The sequence below is a fragment of the Rhinolophus sinicus genome, chromosome 17, assembly GCF_057876585.1.
Source record: "Rhinolophus sinicus isolate RSI-liver-muscle chromosome 17, RSI-T2T, whole genome shotgun sequence".
Classification (NCBI taxonomy): Eukaryota; Metazoa; Chordata; class Mammalia; order Chiroptera; family Rhinolophidae; genus Rhinolophus; species Rhinolophus sinicus.
In genome coordinates this window covers 210,645,175-210,666,084 of record NC_142517.1, presented here as the reverse complement: position 1 = coordinate 210,666,084, position 20,910 = coordinate 210,645,175, and the positions used below count along the sequence as shown (strand labels likewise).

The 20,910-nt window shown below is 45.6% G+C and overlaps 1 protein-coding gene across 5 annotated transcripts in view; it reads left to right on the top strand.

Annotated features, from left to right (window-relative positions):
- The window catches only part of COL6A3 (collagen type VI alpha 3 chain), an 80,276-nt gene extending 61,630 nt beyond the window's left edge, over window positions 1-18,646 (top strand). For all 5 annotated transcript variants that reach the window (XM_074315601.2, XM_019740939.3, XM_074315604.2 and 2 more), the window contains 8 exons: window positions 80-176; window positions 834-1,532; window positions 3,456-3,558; window positions 5,737-6,104; window positions 7,329-7,592; window positions 8,676-8,774; window positions 16,923-17,087; window positions 17,853-18,646. In XM_074315601.2, coding sequence (XP_074171702.2) covers window positions 80-176; window positions 834-1,532; window positions 3,456-3,558; window positions 5,737-6,104; window positions 7,329-7,592; window positions 8,676-8,774; window positions 16,923-17,087; window positions 17,853-17,893 — 1,836 coding nt within the window. In that variant the 3' untranslated portion in view covers window positions 17,894-18,646. The remainder of the gene's footprint in view (window positions 1-79; window positions 177-833; window positions 1,533-3,455; window positions 3,559-5,736; window positions 6,105-7,328; window positions 7,593-8,675; window positions 8,775-16,922; window positions 17,088-17,852) is intronic.
- Window positions 18,647-20,910: the final 2,264 nt, after the last annotated feature.

Here is a 20,910-nt window from a genome sequence, read left to right as displayed (position 1 = left end):
CCCCAACTCCTTCCTCAGCTGTATTCTCAAGTAGTTGCTTATCGTCTGTGCTACTGAGTGTTTCCTTTTGTTGCACCAGATCAACAACACCGCCGTGGGGCATGCACGCGTGCTGCCCCCCACGAGAGACCTCACGGACTTCCTGAAGAATGTCCTGACGTGTCACATTTGCTTGGGTAAAGTGCTTCCCCAGCGGGCATCTGTCTAGCTGCAACTGCAGAACGTACTATCACGGGGGACGTTTGAGTGAATTATCATCGTCTGTGTAAAGGCCTTCCGTAAATTAAGATGCAGAAAGCTGGTATTTACCAGCGAGGACACTACGTCATAAGTAGTTTCCATATTTAAAGTGACCCCCCCCCCCCCAAACAGAGCTTTGTCTGATAGCGAAGGACAAGTTTTATAAGCAATAAGGGAGAAAGTGGGCTCTGCTTACATTTTGATCTTGGAGTCCAGATTTTAATTATCTGGCTTTGGGACTTTCTATTAATGGAACACATTTCTTCAAGGAGTGGTGAAAAAGTAAGGTGGTTTTCCTTCCCTCCCCCCCCCCTTCCCTCCTCCCTCCCTCCCATCTCCTTTCCCTCCGTCCCATGCCCCCTCCTTTTCTAAAGCCAATGCCACAATATACTAACAAGAATTTTGGCTTACTGATTTATTTAGTAAGTGTTAGGTGATGAAAACGGAAATCTGGTTACAGTCACGTCAACAGGATATAAATAGGTTTCTGGATTCTGTGACAATTTTCATGACCCCAGGCTCTCAGCAGATTGCTGTGCCACGTCTTTGCTGCAGGAGTCAAGGTATAAACGGGCTGCCGTGTTTCTTTCCAGACGTCTGCAACATCGACCCGTCCTGCGAATTTGGCAGCTGGAGGCCCGCCTTCAGGGACCGGCGAGCTGCGGGCAGTGATGTGGACATCGACATGGCTTTCATCTTGGACAGCGCTGAGACCACGACTCTGTTCCAGTTCAACGAGATGAAGAAATACATCGGGTACCTGGTCAGACAGCTGGACGTGAGCCCCGACCCCAAGGCCTCTCAGCATTTCGCCAGGATAGCAGTTGTGCAGCACGCACCCTACGCGTCTGTGGGGAACGCCAGTGTGCCGCCTGTGAAGGTGGAGTTCTCCCTGACTGACTACGGCTCCAAGGAGAAGCTGGTGGACTTCCTTGGCAGCAGGATGACACAGCTGCAGGGCACCAGGGCCCTGGGCAGCGCCATACAATACACTGTAGAGAACGTCTTTGAAAGTGCACCCAACCCGCGTGACCTGAAGATCGTGGTCCTGATGCTGACAGGCGAGGTGCCGAAGCCGCAGCTGGAGGAAGCCCAGAGAGCCATCTTGCAGGCCAAATGCAGGGGCTACTTCTTCGTGATTCTGGGCATTGGCAGGAAGGTCAACGTCAAGGAGGTGTACAGCTTCGCCAGCGAGCCAAACGACGTCTTCTTCAAATTGGTGGATAAGTCCACGGAGCTCAATGAGGAGCCTCTGATGCGCTTTGGGCGGCTGTTGCCGTCCTTTGTCAACAGTAAGTCCTGCTGGACGTCGTGGGCTTTCTGTCCGGCCACCCGCTGGGGTTATCAGGGACGGGGCGGTGGGCCCAGGCATGGAAAAGGCAACTCGTGTGCTGACGGGGATTTGTTCTTTCACTCAACAATATACAGAGGGTGCCCAAAAAGTGTATACACATTTTAGGAAAGGAAAAAACTATTAAAATTGTAATAATATATACCGATAACAAAAGATAAATAGAAGTCACGTTTGACTTCTGCAATTACAAAAGGTGTCAAAGTGGTTGCCATCAGCGTCCAGACACTTCTGATTACAGTGAACTACTGCTTGAGCAACGCTGACCAAAGTGTCTACTTGCATCGCTGCACATGCCGTTTCAATTTCTTCATACAGTACCATGTGTCTCACACTTACCACGGATGCGTGCAATTGTCAGGCGTGTTGGAGGTGCTGTTGCACACTCACGCCTCCATTGTCGTACTTCCACAACATTCTCAAATTTCAAATGCCACTGCCAAATGGTCTTGTGCTCCTCAAATGACAACCATGCTTCCGCCATTTTCTTTGACTGTCCTGCCTGTCGGGTGGTGACACTAGTATTCATTTGATTAATGCCATCTTTTGAGCAAGCGTCGTACTACACATTGCTACCATAATTCAATTCAGTTTGAAAAGTAATACATAGATAACATTGCATAAAATGTGTATACATTTTTTTGGCACCCCTGGTATGTCAATGCCCACCACATCCCAGGCACACGTTAGGAGTCAGAACTGGCAGTGAACACACAGACGGAAACCCTGTCCTTGTTCACGTGCTTATTCAACCAAATTCGACTAGGCACCTCCCGCCCTTGACACAGTGTCCCTGAGAGTTTATAGTCTAGGTGTGGGAATGGGTGAAGTGCACAGTTATTATACATGACATAATATGCTGGCATGTTGCCGAGATGTGTGTGTATCCTGATGGGGCATTGGGGTAACTTCCAGAAGGAGTTGCATCGATCTGGGCTTAGCCACCAGCTCCACGCTTGGAAACCTCTGGGTCTTTGCCAGTGTGACTACCCCTCCCCACAGGGCTCACCATCTCTGCTTTAACAGCAAATCTACATTCATCTTCAAAACTTATCTCTAGCCGCCCTACTCACCATGGATGCTCCCCCTCCCAAGGCTTGTTCATCTTTAATCTGGACACTATACCTACCCCATCTATTATTACGTGGCCCATTGGTCATTCATTTATGGGTCTGTGGTCCTGGGGACTGCAGGGTCCTAGAGAAGGTGTATCACTGACCACTGTGTTCCCTAGAGCCTCACATGGTGTGTGGCCCAGAGTTGTCACAGGAAGGTCTCTAACAAAGGAGGGAGATGTATAAAGTATGGATAAACACGTGTATGTGGAGAGTTTATTATTCAGGGGAAAAGTGAAGTCCATGAAAACAGTATTCACACTTATGAAGCCTGTCCCCCAAAAGTTGTAGGGAAAAAGATGCGAAGCAAAGGTAAGCCAGCAAGTTTACCTGGGGGCCACTGTCTTTAGAAGTCTGAAAACAAAAGTTTGGCAACCACCGCACTGAGAAAATATTGAAAGTAACTTGGTTATAATTTGATGTTCAATAGCTTGGAACTTGTTCAACTCTGCTCTTGATTTTCCTTCTATTCCTGTCTTCCTCCTCACATTGAGTAAATATTACCTTCAATTGAATCACCCAAATAATTGCCAAGTAGGAGATATTGGCTTACGATGTCTTATAGATCAAGTACCATTATACTTAATGTTTAAAATCACTGCACTTGGCTTGTCTGAAAGAATGAATTAATACAACAAATATTTATGGGCTTCCTACTATATGATCCATTGAACTCATTAGCAGATTAATTTTAATTTGCAAGTGATTTCATGCACTTAAAGTATATATATTTTTCTGTTTCTCTCTAGGTGAAAATGCTTTCTACTTGTCCCCAGATATCAGGAAACAGTGTGATTGGTTCCAAGGGGATCAACCGGCAAAGAATCTTTTGAAATTTGGTCACAAACAAGTGTAAGTGACTATAACAATTGTCTCTCAAATGACAGTGCTAGAGGGAATACAAATGTCCTCCAATGCGTAACTTTATGGGGTGAGGACATTGAAATCCAGAAAATGTGACTTCCTAAAAGTCATATGGGACATTCTTTTTGAAGAATCTCTTGTACCTGTTAGCTTTTGCTGTGTAACAAACAACCCCAAATGTAGTGGCTTAAAACAGCTATTTATTTAATTTGCAATTCTGTGGGTTAGCAAAATTTGCTTGGGCTCAGCTGGGCGGTTCTTTTGGCCTCCAGTGGGCTCACTGATATGTTTGTTGTTTGCTGCTCATAAGCTGTGGACCGGTGGTCTAGAGTGGTCTCAGCTGGATGGCTCATCTCTGTTCCGTATGGTCTCTCCTTCTCTAGTGGCAAGCCTGGGTTTGTCCACAGGCGACTGGGCAAGATTCCATCAGAGAAGGTGGAAGTGTGCAAGGCCTCTTGAGGCCTAGGCTAAAACAGGCACACTGTTACTTCTGACACGTTCTATTGACCAAAACATGTCTAAATGCCAGCCTAGCCAGATTTCAGGGTGAGGAGGACTTGGTGGGAGAACCTGTCACATCCCCTTGTAAAGGGCGTGGATACAGAGAGGGTGGGCAGTGGGGGCCTCTGTCCAAACAGTCTACCATCTCTGGTGTGAAATGATTTGATACAGAAGGATTGGATACATTAAGCAAAAAAATGGGCTACAAATCTTCTTCAAATAATTAATGGTTTAATAACAGGTGACGGTGGTAGTGTTAGGAGGCAAGGTGTACGTTCTACTAGGAAGACTAATGAGACGGTTGGGGGGTGGGAGGGATTTGGGTACCCACAGTGATGCTGACCACCTGCCACGTGCTCAGTGACCTTAAGACCAGCTCCATCTTTGGTGCCAACTCTAGGAGCAGATGGGAGAGCAGTGTGGTCGTGTGACAGAGAGCTAGGCGAGGGGATGTGGCAGCAGAAACTGAGCACAGGCAATGCGACAGCAGTTTGTGCCACTCAGGAGAATGCCATAGTGTGCCATGCTTTGGGGCAAGTGGGAGTTCTGACTGTTGCACCCAGATGAGATTTGGATTTGAGTGACCCTTGAAAAATGGGTATCTGGCTTACGCCTGGCTGACCTCCAGGGTGGAGAGGGAGAGCCCTCCTCTTCCTCCTGCGTACCCTCTGTCTGTCAGCTCTCAAATGCTTCAACTCTTGCCTCTGTCCTCAGAGGGGATGCATCAGATCTCGGGCTCATTAGTTGAGAATCGTTACTAAGGCAGCCGTGGCCCCTTTCCCCCACTGTGGTGCCTGCCTGATCTCTCTTCACAGGTTCTCTTTTTCTAGTTTTAATCATCTTTATAATTCCTCTCGAGCATTTTGTAAAATTGGCTCAACCTTATCTTTAGGAAAACAGAATGGACAAAGCTAGTATTTGAAGTTGTATAACATTAACTTGAAAATACTCTGCATATGACATACAGCATGATCTATCTATACAATAGTGAACGTTCATCTCAGGACAAGAAAGGAACAAAGGGTGGGTCTGGGCCATTGTATCTGTTTAGTTGTGTTGCTATTCTCTTTAGGGATTCGTAATAGATCAAAAAATTGTGAAGAAAACTAAACAGACACACACACAAATTAATGCAAACAAACATACACAGTAAGCCCTGGGCGTGGAAGTGTACTCTGACGCTATAATTTTCCAGCTAAGCACAGCATTTTGTTGAGTGGATGCTCTCTTATAATGAGAGTAGCTATTAACTGATTTTATTTAATTTTTGGTGTATATGTTTGAGTACATCAATTTTTATAATTAGAATATTGGTCAACTATTATTGTTAACAATACAAATAATAATAATTATTAAAATATTTATTATTGTCTCTTTACTCTCTCCCTGCTTTAGCTCATAAATGGAAAATAAGATGTCAGATGTATTTATAGTACAATATAGCCTTCACTTTTAATGATTCTGTTTTTATATGCTGTTCACTGTGTTTTCTGTGGCACACGTCCTATGAAGGTGCAATTCTACGTATAAGACATAAAAACTCCTGCATAGGTTTTGATAAGACAGCAAGCACATTTCGCATAACTCGTGGGGTTACATCTGTCTATATTAGACAACAGGCAATAATATGTGTGGGTTGAAACAGTATTTAATTTGTTTTAACAGAAACATTCTGAATAATGTTACTTCAAGTCCTACATCCAAACCAATGACCAAAACAAAGCCAGTGACCACCACAGAACCAGTGACCACCACAACCAAACCAGTAACTACGGTAAACCTGCCGGCCCCTGCAAAGTCAGTCCCTGCAAAGCCGGCCACCATGAGACCTGTGGCTGCCAAGCCTGAGACCACGCAGTCGGACACGGTTAGACCTGCAGTGGCAGCGAAGCCTGTGGCAGTGAAGCCAGCAGCGAAACAAGCAGCTGTAAGACCTCCCACTGCTGCCAAACCAGTGGCTGTAAAGCCTGAGGCCCCCAAGCTCCAGGCAGCCAGACAGGCCACCACCAAGCCAGCTATGGCTAAGCCCCTGGGTAAGAAAGCCGTGGGTAGGGCTGCTGACTTGTGATGTCGTCATTTACTGTGTCTAGGGCATGTCCCCTGAGGCCTGCTTACAAAGCAATTGAAATACAATCACTGGTCTGGGATTTGTACATCTAGATGACGTATTCTAAGAGGTGCCCATCAGAGGATGGAATTGCCAAAACATTGTTTTGTTCCTATATTACAAAGCGATCTTTCTCCTACCCCCTGTGAGTCTCCCACTGGCTCCCACTCCCCACCCGAGCCCCCCACCCAGCCTTGGGGTGAGGATGGGAGCTGCCCATTCTCTCTGGGATGTCAGCAGCCGGCACAACCCTTCTCTCCTGGACGTCTAGTTGTCTTAAGCTAAAGGGATGGTGTAGAAGTAGGGTCTTAGACCATTTAGGGAATGAGAATGGGCAGCGAAGTGGCAGTTGGAATGCTGGGGTCCTGGAGCCAGACCTGCCTCCCTTGGGATAGGATTCCAGAAGGTCTGGGAGGAGCTTTGCATCGCAGACTTTGTCCTGTGATGCAGCACGTTCCCATAGAAAAGAGACCCCGCAATATCGGGTGTTTAGTTCAGCAAACTAAGTCGGAGCCCGGACCATCCCGTCTTCAGCAGACTGAGTGCATGCTGCTACCACTCACGGGAAAGCAGGTTCCAGGCCGCGTTAGGTACGAGGCGGAGGTGGGCTTAACGAGACCCAGCGTGTGTTATGTTATTGTTTTCCGTCAAAGCAGATGCGAGAAGATACTGTCGAGTGCCACAAACTACAGAAAAGTGAAGGCACAATGTATATGCTCATGGGAAAAACTCATGGAAATTGTCTTCACTTTATGAACAGAAAAAAACCAGATTCCTTTAAAAGAATTTCATGTCATGCCTGAAGTTGCATGACTTAATGTATTTTAAAGTATGGGGCTCCTTCTGTATTGAACACTTCATTCAGATTATTAGCACACTGAACCGTGTGTTTTCAAAGTATCTTTTAATAAGAGGAATTTTCGACAGAAAATGGAGTTATGTACCGTGCTGATGAATCATGCGATTTTGAGTTACTATGAATGTCACATTTCACTTAGGAACTTGAACAAGAAATGAGTTCCCTGCTTCACCGCAGTGTCCGATCAACTGTCTGCTGGTACACACCTCTCGGATTTCATCTCTCGCTGTGTGTCTCGGTCACTGAGGGTTTTATTTTGATGTCCGCGCTCTGCTTTGATCTCCCTTCCAGGGAAGCCTTCTGGAGAGGTCCAGGTGTCTGAGATCACAGAGAACAGCGCCAAACTCCACTGGGACAGGCCAGAACCCTCCAGTCCTTATTTTTACGACCTTACCGTCACCTCGGCCCACGATCAGTCCCTGGTCCTGAAGCAGAACGTCACTGTCACAGACCGTGTCATCGGGGGCCTGCGTGCTGGGCACATGTACCACGTGGCGGTGGTCTGCTACCTGAGGTCTCAGGTCAGGGCCACCTACCGAGGAAGTTTCAGCACAAGTGAGTACATTGTCGGTTTAAGGAAAGTCGGTACCTTGACATTCCATGTACAAGTGCTTTCTACATGAATGTCATCAGGTCACAGAGGGAACAGTTCTTCATCCAATCTGTTCTGATATAACAACAAGGTGAAAACCAAATCCTGGGTGTTTTGGTTGCACCCAGCTTCATAAATGGATGAAATGGAAAATGGGTTCCTAGTGAACTATGGCCATGCCTTTGGGGTCCTGGGCCACTTCATGGAGGAAAGCAGACCCATTGGGCCTGAGTGCAGCCCCTTCCATGGGAGAAAGAAATGTGCCCCTGAAACCTGGCTGGGGCTCGACTGTCCACCCGTCCATGTTTCAGAAGCGTGTTTCCACGTTCAGTGAACAGAAAACAGCACGGAGAGTCACTGGCTCCTTCGGGAGTAACTGAGGAGTCACACCACCCCAGGGGCCATGGGACGTCCATGGCCACTGCAGAAAGGACGTCAGAATTTGCCTCCCCTGGTCCCACCATGCTGGGGCTCTGTCCTCTGCCATCTGTCGTCCCCCTGCTCCTCTGCTGCACGGAGGCCTGCCCTTGCATGCTTTTCCAGTCTCTTAGTTACTCACACGCCCCCCCACCCCTTTCTAAGTTTCTAAGTTCTCTCTATGCCCCTGCCCCCTGCCCACATTCTTCTCAACCCCTGCTTCTCTGGGGGCTGAACAGTCTGTTCCCTTTGGGCCGGTGCTATTCAGATGGAGGAGCTACGAGGAAAGGGAATGCCCACCAGTCACCCTGTAATCCACGAAGATAAGAGTCCACAGACCCTTCAAGCCCAGATATCTGTTTTCTGGGCTGGACGCAGAAGAGGTTATGTGGGAAATGAGAGGCTCTGTTCAGACTTCAGTGATTTTCTGTTTGCTTGTTGAGCTGAATCCAACTTGCAGACAACAGACATCAGTAGTGTGTGTGGAGCCTTTTTCAGTCTCCATGCTTCAGTGGCCCACCCTCATCTAAGACTTAATCCAGAAAGGCAAACGAGCCCCAGTCCCTACGGAGTCCCAAGCCCGTCAGTGTCTGAGTTACCTACTCGTTGCATATATTTTTCTTTTCTAGAGAAAACTCAGCCTCCACCTCCACAAACAGCAAAGTTAGCTGCTAGTTCAACCATCAATCTAATGGTGAGCACGGAGCCCTTGGCTGGTGATGAAAGAGGTGAGTTGTGAAAGCATTGGGTCCCTTTAGCCACACTGAGGAAACATTCTTACAAACACTTGAAAGCCTTTGAAGTGGTGATTCTCGGTTGTCTGCTGGGGCTCTAATTCTCAGGCCAGGCATGACTTCACGGGAAAGTTCCCCATCGGCTCTGTGTGGCCCAGCATGGTCTCATTGTGCGTATTCTGAACTCTAAATTGGCAACTTACCTTGGCTGTCACTTGGAGGAAATTGGATGGGGGGTTGCTTTGGGGGCTGCAGCCAGGAATTCATGTGTCGTCATTTTCCCTCGGCCTCGTCTTGGAACTAGAGTGGATTTGTGGTTTGTGACACTGCAAGGCGTAGGGTTTCATCCAGTCAATGATTCAATCTAATAAAAACCTGCTTAAAAGGACACAAGACAACCCAGATGGGAACTCATGAGCGACATGGGTCTGGAAGTGAGCCAAGGGATGGGTGTGCTGGTCCTACCTCCCTGAGCACACACCTGGGCTTACCTATCACACACTCTGTGCCTGGGCCGCGCTGGTGCACATCGTGTGTTTAACCAGGGTCTAGGTAGACGTGTTTCTGGAACTGACAGCGGTTACTTGCTTGTTCTTTCTTGGGCAGTAGAACTCTGCGAGGCCTGTAACCGCCCCGCTCAGCGGACTGTGAGCTTAGGCCGTTCACCCACGAGGAACTGATGATTGAAATAGTCGACATGTTTGCTTAAGTGTTTTGCAAAAGATGTTGGTACTAATATCCAAAGTCCAAAGTCCATGGCCATTTAGATACAGTTTTGTTTTATAAACCCCAAAGGAGAAGGTCTTTCCTAAAAGTGGGGACAGTTCATTATTTCCTGGTGTGTGGGCCTCGGTCAGGAGGAGGGAGGCATATTTCTTTACAGTGCTTCTGTCTGTGATCGATTATGGTGAAAGCCATCTGCTGGGGGCCCGGCCGCTTTTGTGCTGCTCGATTTAAAAGCATCTGTGCTGCTTCCATAACTGTGCAGTCAGAAGGAGCAGCACGTTATTTTTTGAGCTGCTGACCAGGATTTCTCATCTTACTCTTTCCACTGTAGGTTTTTAAAACGATTTGTTTCTCCATCTTATCCTCTCTGTAGACTCTGCACCCTGTCTCCTCTGTGTTTAAATAAAGTTGGATGGTTTCTGACTCCACACCCCCGTCTCTTTGGGGCCACTTGGGAGTACAGCCTCCTGATTCTAGTTGTTTTTAGAGGGAATCTTCTCTGTTGTTAGAATATACTATTGCAGCAATGGAGTTTCCCTGTGTCCAGGTATGTGTGTATCTGTCTCTCTATCTATCTGTCTGTCTGTCTGTCTGTCTGTCTGTCTGTCTGTCTATCTATCTATCTGTCTATCATCTATCTATATCTATCTACCTATCTACTATCACCACCTATCAATCAATCACTATATTTATCTATCTATCTATCTATCTATCTATCTATCTATCTATCTATCTATCAATCATCTATCTGTCTATCATCTATTTATCTACCATTTCTTAGTACAGCCACAACCCATACTGACGAGAAAGAAGGTAACTGAGTCAGTGCAGGAATTGTGAAACTACTAGGCAATAGAGGTACAAGAAGGGCACATAAACGAGCTACTTATAGGACTAGAAAATGTGCAAAGTACTTTGCTTTTGGAAACAAGCTTAGGAATTAGTCTATATTAAAGGCAGTCATGTGGTCTTCAAACCCCTCTGCCTTTCTAATGGAAAGGTTGACAAAAAAACCAAGAAATTCTCTCCTCTTGATAGAAACTTGTGGGAACTATTCAGGAATTCATGGTAGATTGGGTAGTTAAGCTTTAACTTCATGAGGATTGTATAAAAATATTTTATAAAAACTTCCAATAAGATTTTCAACTCAAATGAAAAAGACAATGGACGTAGGAATGTGGGGTGAGGGTTTTGGATGGAGAAGAAAACTTCAGTCTCGACCCCGTTCATTTCAGCTAATCAGCAGTTTTCTGAGTGCAGCAGCGGGGGCCGTGCACAAGCCTTAAGCCCGTCCCCTGCACTGGGTCCTTGCAGCTCCTAACCCACTCCAGCTCCTTTCTGAGTCACCTCCAACATGGTACTTTAACTCAGAGAGCAGCCACAAAAGACTCGTAGGATTTCCCAAAGATATGGGTCAGGGCAGATGAAATTCTAACTTCCAAGTCACTGAGATCTGTGTGTATTGTTTCCCACTCACTGGTGACTTTACCTCTCATAGAGTGTAGGGAATGTAAAATTTCTAGCCAATTCAGTGCTTCATTGAGAGAAAATGACTGAGCGTGAGCTACACAGCGAGCCTTGGGGATGTTTTTGGTTCTCTTATGTGTGGTCCAGAAGGGACAAGAATATATAAACAACGTTTAGTTAATATAAACAACACAATCTTTAAACAAGAAGCTGGCTGGGCTGGTCCTTTTTATTTTTTTTAAGACTGAGTCACAGATTCAGAAATAGAAAGATGTTTTCAGTTCAGACCTTTAACATTTAGGTCTCTTTTCTCTGTGTGATAGAGAGAGAAGAGGTTTTGAAATTGGGGCTTGTGTGTCTTTCAACGTTGCAAGTAGTTTGTCTAAACCTTTCTCCTTCGTCCTGATGAGCATGTAGCTCTCGGACCCAGGACTTGGATCTTCTTTCACCATTTCACACGTGTGTATTTCCCACTAGTGATGTAAGTCAGCGTGAACATAGGACTCACGTGATTTTCGTAAGAACAGGCCACTGCGTAATTGAGCTACACAGTAACAAAATGGTGCGTTTTGCCTGAAGGTGCTTAATACACGGTTACTCAATGGAATTAAATTAATTGGATGTTGACCTGACAATGTTTAAAATTCAAAACCGGCAAACAGAATAAGGAGATGAAAGCTTGTCTTGCCCGCTTCCCTCCCAACCTCCGCCTCTCCCCTGCCCCCGTATAATTAAGTCACTTTGGAAATTTTCCCTGAGGGCAGACATATTTTAATGATAATCATATTTTTTTGTGGATAGAAAGAGAAATGGTAATTTATCACTTTATTAAGTATTTATCAAGTACCGTATTTTTAAAAATATGGTAACTGGATGCTTAGTCGCTAGTTGCATGTATGTTTTACATCCAAATATCAATTATTACAGTATGCATTATTTCTCCAAAGATGTAGTTTTCAGACAATTCCGGCAAAATCAAGTTTAAAAAAAGCTTTTCTATGTGAGCATGAATACAGTTTAATTCCTTTTATTTTCTGCAACACCAGTCAGTTAAATAAATACACGGTGTGTGTTTAGAGTGTGTCGCTTTCTTAGTATTAAATGTTAGCTACTTTTCCTTGCTGTTTTATTTCCATGAGTGAAAAGTTCACTGGATTTTGATTCTATTTTAAGGAACTATATTTTGTCATAGTTTGGCACTTTGCTTTAGGAAACGTGGTGACCAGTGTCCGAGTCTATGCAGGAACCTGTGGGCAAAACCCTATGACATGAAGGGGAAGAGGAGTGAGCAGTTTTCACACTTTTGTTTTCCCGGACATATGTTCATGTTCGCCCATTTTGAAATTCACATTTAATAATACTTCTCTATTAGGCCCTTCTTATGTGACACAGGTACATAATGACAGGACGGTCTGGTGAGGGGACAGTCTTTGTCCCCCGGTAGGGCCTGGCCCTGTCTGGTGTGGAGAGCAAGTGTGGTGCTGCGGCCTCGGCTTTGAGATGGAGGCTGGTTGCCTCAGCAGACCCATGGCATCATTACTAACCACTCAGAGTCCAGGCTTTGCAATTTCACACGATTCCGTTTTAAATAATACTTGCATTTTCCTCAACGAAACAAAACAAAACAAATTCCCTTTCCTCCAAAAAAATCCCATCTCTCTTTTCGTGTTCCTCAGCACTGAAAAGAATCACCGACACTTTTCTGTGATCTGTTTGCTGCCTGTAAATGGCAGTTACAACAAGTAAGTGTATCTTTCAGTGATGATCACAGCCTTGGAAAGCCTTGGCTGCCAGACACCTGCAGCCAGCTTGGTTACTGCTGGTTTTCACGTGCTCTGTAGTTGCTAATTTTGGTTTTAGGTTTTGTTTTTTTTGTTGTCACCATTTCTCTTCTCCTCCATCTCATTTTTGGCTAAAGAAGCCTTGGGTAGATGTTTTCTATGCATATTATGACCAAAGATAAGATTCTCTGAAGTATCTAAACAACCAAAAAAAATTTTACTTAGAAAATGTACTTTTTGCAATATTACAAAATGAATTCTAAATTATTGGCTTACCCATACATACTGAGGGAAAGTTTTAATGCAAAAGAGAGCCAAAGTAAGTAACAAAATATGTAACATGCTTTTCTACTTGTTCTAGAAATTAGCCATCGGTAGAGATGACCACATGGTGTCTGAGCAGGCATAGCTGGGTTGATTACAAAGCTCTGAAGGAAATTAAGTTCACCAACATTTTACTTATTTTATTGATTCTGAGATGCATGATTTTCCCATTGTAACACTTCTGAAATTAAAATGTGACTTATAATGGGTGACACGTCATGGTTTCTTGACAGTGTTTTGTCTACTTTGTGGAATATAAAATAATAGTGCGTAGAAAAATTAAGATTTCTTATTTTGATGAAATGCAGTATTTGGTTGGCCATGTTGCACTAGCAATATATGGCGTTGGCCAGCACAAAATGATGCTGTAACGATAACCCATGACTTTCTGTGAATAATAATATAAATAACTAACTTAACCCCACAAGTTCAGGTAAATTAAATAGCTACAGACACTTTCTCTGTGTAGTTAAAGAGAAGTCGCCGTTTTCAAGGCTGTGTGTTTCTCGCTGTGTGAGAGTGTGTGTCTATCGGGGCAATATTTAGGTTATGATGGGTCTCAAAGGGCATTTGGCATGTTTATTGTCAAGTATAAGAATTAAAAACCAGAAAGTCTCTTGGTCAAGATCTGAAAGAGCAAAGGGGCCAAGACTTAACCACAGCTCCCTTTAAAATTGAGTTAGAAACACCACAATTTCTTTGGTACCTTTTGAGCCCATCAATGCTCAAAATGTAGACACAGGGACGTTTTTTTCATCCAGGCAAGTTGTACCTGCTTCTGAGGTTTGGAAGCGTTTACACCACAGCAGCGATGTTGGCGCTGAGGGCGATGAAGCCTTGTTTGTGAAACCATTAAACCTATGATGGATGTAGTCACAATTACAGTATAAATACCCAACCCCCCTCCCCATTTTGCTCAAAGAAGCACTGAAATCCTGACACCTTGCTGCTTTGGAAAATGTCAAAGCTGATGCCTTTAAAAATGCTGCTTTGAGATGCCATAGAAATCTCAAATGATAAAAAGGCATGTTTTCCAGTTCAACACATGTTTTGTTTCAAAGAGTATTATCTTTTTCTAGTTATAAAATAGTAGATATTCAATGTGAAGAATTCAGAACATGCAGAAAAATAGAAGAAACTGTGACTTCCACAGTCACAGCATTGGTGACCACCTTTAATGACCCAATGCATAGTGTTCCTGTTTGTTCCCCATGAATACTATATGTGGGTACGCGCACACACACACACGCACGTTATTACCAAAATGGACCATGTTTCTAGGGGGTGATTCCACCGCATGGTTGTTGTTCTAGGACGTCCCAGGCTGGCATCCGTGTCTTCTGTGAATAGCTGGGCCTCCCTGAGCAGGGTGTATCCAAACGCTGCTTTTGCGTCCATTTCCTTTCGTGTTTGGATGCTCACTGAAGCCCAGTGACCCATCGCTACTTCACCAGGAGCTTTCCTCAGGTGGTCCTCCAAGTCTTTCCTTTAAAAGGAAGCTTTTTTATGTTGTTGTTCTAGGCAAAAGTGAACCAGGAAACGTTATTGATAACCTTCACGCTGTTGTCTTCTTGGCTCCCAACATACGGTGGGGAAGATGAGTGGGGGTGCAGCCAGACGCTCTCTTAGGTCAAAGCGAGGGCTCCAGGCTCCCTCCAGGGCTGTGCTCAAAGGGGCAACTCAGTTTGGAGGGGGAGCATGAACAACTGCTGAGTCCAAAGACTTGTTCTAGGGAAGAGCTTCAACGAGGTCCAACCATCCATCCCTCTTTGGACACCAAGACACTTTTTTTTGTCTTTAAAATGGTTGTGTTAGTATATGTAGACATAGCACAGGTGACTCAGGTCCAAGACATGTGTCTCAGAAATCGTGGTGATGGGAGTTTAAAACTCCAAAGCTTCTGAAGGACATAGAATCTCCGTTTTCATGCCTGAAAAATGGAGAATTGCAGGTTTTTGTCTTGGAAGAGTGTGGGGCCCTCATTAAGATATTTCTCTTGGTTTCACAAATATCTGCATGTCCACTGTAGCAGTGCCCTAACACTTTGTTAGCAAACCACACAGGGTCTCAGCAGAGACTCTCGCTGGAGCAAAGGGTGCAGAATGCAAGGGCGATGCTTTGGTGCTGGAGAGCGGAGGAGAAAATGTCAGGAAGCTGGAAAAGCCAGTCAGTCAGGGAGCAGAGTGTCCAGCTGCAGGACAGCCTGCGGGCCAGTGTCCTTGGGTCCAGGAGGACAGTGCGTGTCTGCTTCAGAAGGGAACAGGGCAGTGGGAAGGGAATCGCTAAACACAGGTGGCCAGGCTGAGCGCAGTTGGCACAAATAAAGTGGAACAAACATGGGCCATTTGGGCGATGCTCTGAGGAAGAAAGGAGAGGGGATGAGACAACCATTTGGTCTGGGCCTCACGCTCGCAGGGGACCCAGTAAACGAGGGGTAAGTTTTGGTGGTTGGGTGAGCTTGCCGTGCTCAGTCCTCTCCACAACATTCCTTGAACACCAGTCATTTCCCTTCAGTTGTTGGCACATTTGAGAAGAAGAAAGTGGTTGACGTGACTTGTCATCACTTTATTCCGGCTTTGTTGTGTCTTCAAAAGCTCTTGGTGGCACCGCTGGCTTCCGGGGTCTCTGAGAGGCTCTGTAGCTGGGACACCGAGCTGTGTAGCCTCCAGTCTTCTTGCCTGGGTGACAGCTCCCCCAAACGTTGCCGGGGAGTGTTTTAGAGCAATTCTGAGCCTCAGTCCTGTGTGCTGGAGTCCAGTCCATCGTGTAGACCCATGATTTGGTTCTCTCCCAGAAGACTCAGGTTTTCCTTTCCCATCTTGGTTCCCATCAGAACCACATGTGCTCAGTAACTCTGCGGCGGCCGTGAGCAACCATGTAGCTGGGGACAGAGGCCCATGGAGATGTCAGCCTGTGTGGGGAGGGCCGGGTGATTCAAGCCTTAGCTACTCACGTAAACACAGCATCGGACACTCCAGGGGGGTTTTCGCGAGAAGGGTTACGTTTTTCAAACTTTCAGATAATGGTTGACACGAATGCTCCTCCTTCGCGGCAGTCTGGAGTTTGCCAGAAAACTCTGTCAACGGGAGTTTTCCTGTGTGCGAGCTGTAAACTTCTCCTTCCCAGCACTGGGGCCAGCGTAGCTTTTACTTTGCAGCTGGGCTGCCTCAGAAGTATGCATTTCAAACATAAACTTCCTTAACTGGAAAAAGAATGCTTCTCAGCCTTCAAAATAGCTTCGCGATGTGACAGTTTTTGCTGTGGTGAATTCTACATCAGTGTTAGTTCTTTGTCCTTGTTTAATTTGGCCGGTCACGAAGGCACTGGGCTACACACACACACAAAGGATTTTTCTTTTCCACTTTAACTTTGATTTTCAATCTCGTTGGCTGGCAGTGAAATGTACTGCTTTATTTTTGAACTATATTCTGACAGAATTAATTGCTATTTTGCCAATGAGTAGAAAATGCCAAGGTTTTAAAATTCGGTTTCTTCTCTGGGATTTAGCCGTGAAAGGATCAGAGAGTAAATAGCCCAGTGGTTGGAAAGGGGAAACACAAATCATTTCACCTTAAATTATCCAACACCGATAGCTGACATTCGGAATTCTGAGTGCAGGTTATCAAATCCTTTCATCAATATAGTTGTATCTACTGCTATGGGTGAGTATTATGTCCATTTGACAGTGAGGAAACTGAGGCTCTGGAAGGTTTAGGGAGCTTTCCTCCCTCTCTTCTCTGGTCTGTCTCCGACACTATTGTGATTAGACCCTCAGCCTCTCGTGCTGGGTGCTCAGTAACTTGCACATTCTGATTTCTGCTCTTTCCTCATCTTGTTTTTAAAGATATATGTAAGCTGCCAAAAGAAGAAGGCACTTGCCGGAAATTTATTTTGAAGTGGTACTATGATTCTCAGACCAATAGCTGTGCGAGATTCTGGTATGGAGGCTGCGGTGGAAACGAAAATAGATTTAATTCACAGAAAGAATGTGAAAAGGTTTGCGCTCCTGGTAAGTGATTATGCTTTTGTGTGTGTGGCGTTCTCAAATAAAGTAAGAGACCCAGGTCAGTACTGAGGCTGTTCAAGACATTTGAATGATTATGATGGCTGTGAAAAAGAAGATACATTGTATCTTCTGATAAGGAAGGTATTCAAATAAAGCACATGAATGAAATTAATTTTCTGAATTATTGTAATTTCCTAAAGACATGCAAGTATCTTTTTATTTTTTGCCAGTGAAGAAACACGTGACCAACTACTCCTCAGTATTTGGAAATGTTACTAAAGTCTCTGTTATTCATAAAATATTATAATAAACACGATTATAAGGGAAATAATATAATGAATGATTATAGATACCACCAAAGATAAATAGCCCCATCTATTCATGTTTAAATAATTTTGCTTCCTCTAAATAATAATGTTGGTACTGGGGCCACCCAATATCTCCATTATGTTGGGCAGTTCGATTCGTAATAAAATAAGAACAGCTGCACCAAGAGCCTGGGCCCAGTGCCAGGACGGGATAGTCCAGCATGAAGGTCTGGCAGGTGATGCAAGGTGAGCGGATGGGCCCAGGTGGCACAGAGTCCCACCCCAAGCCAAAAAGCTCCCGGGAAACCAATGAAGGTTTGCAGCAGAAAAGTGAGATGGGCGATGAAAACCAGTGGCTGTGGGATCGTTTTCATGAGCAATCCAGTGCCCTTTTCGGTCAGTAACGTGGCTTTTCCCCCTCCTCTTCTCTCCCTGCCTGCCCCTCTCCATCACTGCTCAGTGCTTGTCAACCCCGGAGTCATCAATGCAATTGGGACCTAAAGGTGGCCGACCCGTGACACATACCTCTTGAAGAAGAAGGAGTCAGCCCTTTGCAAGCCGTCTTCCTAGAAGCTCTGGGTGTAGACCCCCTGGCACTGTACCATTTCATGTTTCGACTCACATTCGAACTCGGGACGAACCGTTCCATCACCTGACCTATCGATGTGGTGCTAAGTGTGTCTGGACCCAATGCTCTTTGTCTCCAGGCAGTAATATCATATACTTTGAACGTTGTGTAATAGTTATCCACTGCTGGTGTGTATGTGAACATTCCTATAAACTCAAATTCCGTCTGGAGTCTCATGCTATGCCTGTTCCGGGCAAATGTAAGTTCTAGAGAATAATCCCAACTTCACAGCTAGTCTATATACTTCCGCTTGGTTCGTTTTTTTCCCCTCTTAATTAAGCATGACTTTAGATGGAAAGCCTGTGTATGGTGAATAAACAAGTGCCCAACTTTTCCGTTTTTCTCCCAATACCCTAGATTAAAGTTTGAGAGCATTTTCTTTTTCTAAAGCCTCTAACAAACGATCACATTAGAAGGCAGCAAAATCTCTTAATCTCTGTGCACTGTTATGGGACCAATGCCGTCATTAAAGAATGAAAAGAAAATCATAATAGAGAATATTTTTGGCATTCCTCTAATGTTGTGTGTGTTTTTATTTTTTGCAGGGGTGGGGGGTTTAATTTTAATTTTAAAATTTTTAGGAAATTTATACAAAGAAACTTTTTAATAAAGTATATTGAAAGTGTCTTGGGTTTGGTGTTATTGTTGGCTGGCTTGTTTTCATAGCACCTGTTGTCAGAATGACCCTTAGGCCAGGGAAATTGGGCCCCATCCAGGCCCATGGCCCTGGTTACCACCTTCTTGTTTCCAGTGGAGGGATTTGACCCACTCACACCCAGCACTCCCTGGTCAGCTGGATGGGGTTCCTTGCTCAGGACCCTGGAGTCTTTCTGGTCTTGAGGACCCTGCTGGCTTTTACCTTTTCCTCCGCCAACCCCCTCATCTTTGAGGACCCCCCCCCCCTTTGTAGCATAAGACCAACCTAGTAGATCTCTAAAGGGCTCAGTGATGGTCATGGATGCCCTTCAAATGGATATGAAGCCTGGGTGGGAAATGTGGTCTGTGACTTTCTCAGTGACAGCCACCCCAAAGTCCCCCAGCCCCACAGGAACCTCCCTATGGCCTGTGCACCTCCCTCAGACTGTGTGTGTTCAGGCCAAGTTCATCCCATTGGAGCAGGAGATGTTTGTAGAGGGGCTAAGGAAGGTTGTGTCAGTGGCGTAGTGGATGGTTTATAAGCCAGGAAAATATTTGTTTACTCAGTCTGCCGTAACCAAATATCACAAACTGGGTGGCTTAAAACAACAGAGGTTTATTGTCTCCCAGTTCTGGGGGCCAGAAGTCCAAAATCAAGGTGTTGGCAGGGCCGTGCTACCCTGAAATCTCTAGCGGAATCTTTCCTTACCTCTTCCTACCTTTTGGTGATTCCTTGGCGTGCAGCCACATGACTCCAATCTCTGCCTCTGACTTCACGTGGCTTCTCCCCATGTCTCTGCCTTCATATGGCCATCTCCTTTTAACGACACTGGTCATATTGGATGAGCGCTAACCCTACCCCAGTGTGACCTCATCTTAACTAGTTAATCTGTATTGACCATATTTCCACATTAGGTCATATCCTGAAATCCTGGGTATTAGAACTTCAGCATATCTTTTTTATTTTTGTTTTTTATTTTTTTGTGGGGGATGTTAGGGGTGCATGCAATTCAGCCAATTCAACCACAACACAGTTTTAGCATTTCCAATACCTGCTTCCAACTCAGTTATGTTGATCCATTGCTGACAGCGTGGTAGCAGCTCTAGCGAAGACCTTTCAGCTGAATTCAATCACTTCCTAGTCACTTTTGGGTATTAAAACCATCACTACTGGATCTTGAGGCTGAATCCTGTTTGTTTTAAAACTTAAACTGCAGGTACTATCCAATGCCTTGAACCCCACGCAGGCTGGACTTGCGGCACAGGATGGGGTTTGAGTGGAGATGTCCAGGGCTTCCTCTTTACCTTCCTGGCCTGTGGAGTTCTGTGTTGGAGTTCCTCGTTGGATCCCTGAGGCAGAGGTTGAGTTGACTTTCTGTTGGCTGGGGCTGCTCTCTCTTCCCCTGCCCGTGGGTCCCTTCTGCAGCAAGGCCCCCATGCTGCTCTCTCAGGGCATATATTGGTTCTCTGGCAGAATCTGTGGAGACTAGCTTGGGCAACGGGGCTTCTGTGAACCTCTTCCTCCCGTCTCGCAGCCCCTGTTGGGGGAAGCCCTCCCCACAGGCTCTTGGTGCTGGAAATGCCTTTATCCAGTACAACACCCTCTTGGGGTACAGTGTAAGCTGGTCAGCTCAAGTCCAGCTGCCTTCTTGGGTCACTTAATCAACAGGAAACTCACATGACCTTGTCAAATCAACTGGCCTCCCTATTTCCACCCAACCTCCTCCTGCAGGTCCAGTGGTCAGGCTCATGGCCACTTGAAAGCTGGTTTTCAGCCCCTAACTCAGTGGCAGTGAGGATAATTCAGGCCAACTACCCCCTCTGTGTATTTCTCTTAGGATTTTGTCTTCAAGGAAGGGGTCAGTTGAATGCCCCTTCCTGCTTCCACAGGAAGTGAGTTTCCTCCCTTCCCCACGGGACGTGAGGAAAGAGTGTAGCTTCTCCACAAGTGCTGCATTGACCTTGAAAGGCCACCGTGACGTTCTCCCCTGGTTCTCTTCTACCTCAGCAGTGACTGGTGTACTCACTGCCCTGGGTGACCACTTCTGGGAAGATAGCATCCACCCAACACCAACATCTTGTAGGAAACTCATGAGCAGAGGGCTTTGGGCCCCAGTCTCCTCAGCGACGGGCTGAACATTGCACCCCCCTCCATGCCCCTAACTCTCCTAGAAGAAAATTGGAAGCCCAAGGCACCCCAGTAGTGTGTGTGACTCTGTCTTCACCATACATTAGTGACCAGTGACTGAAGACT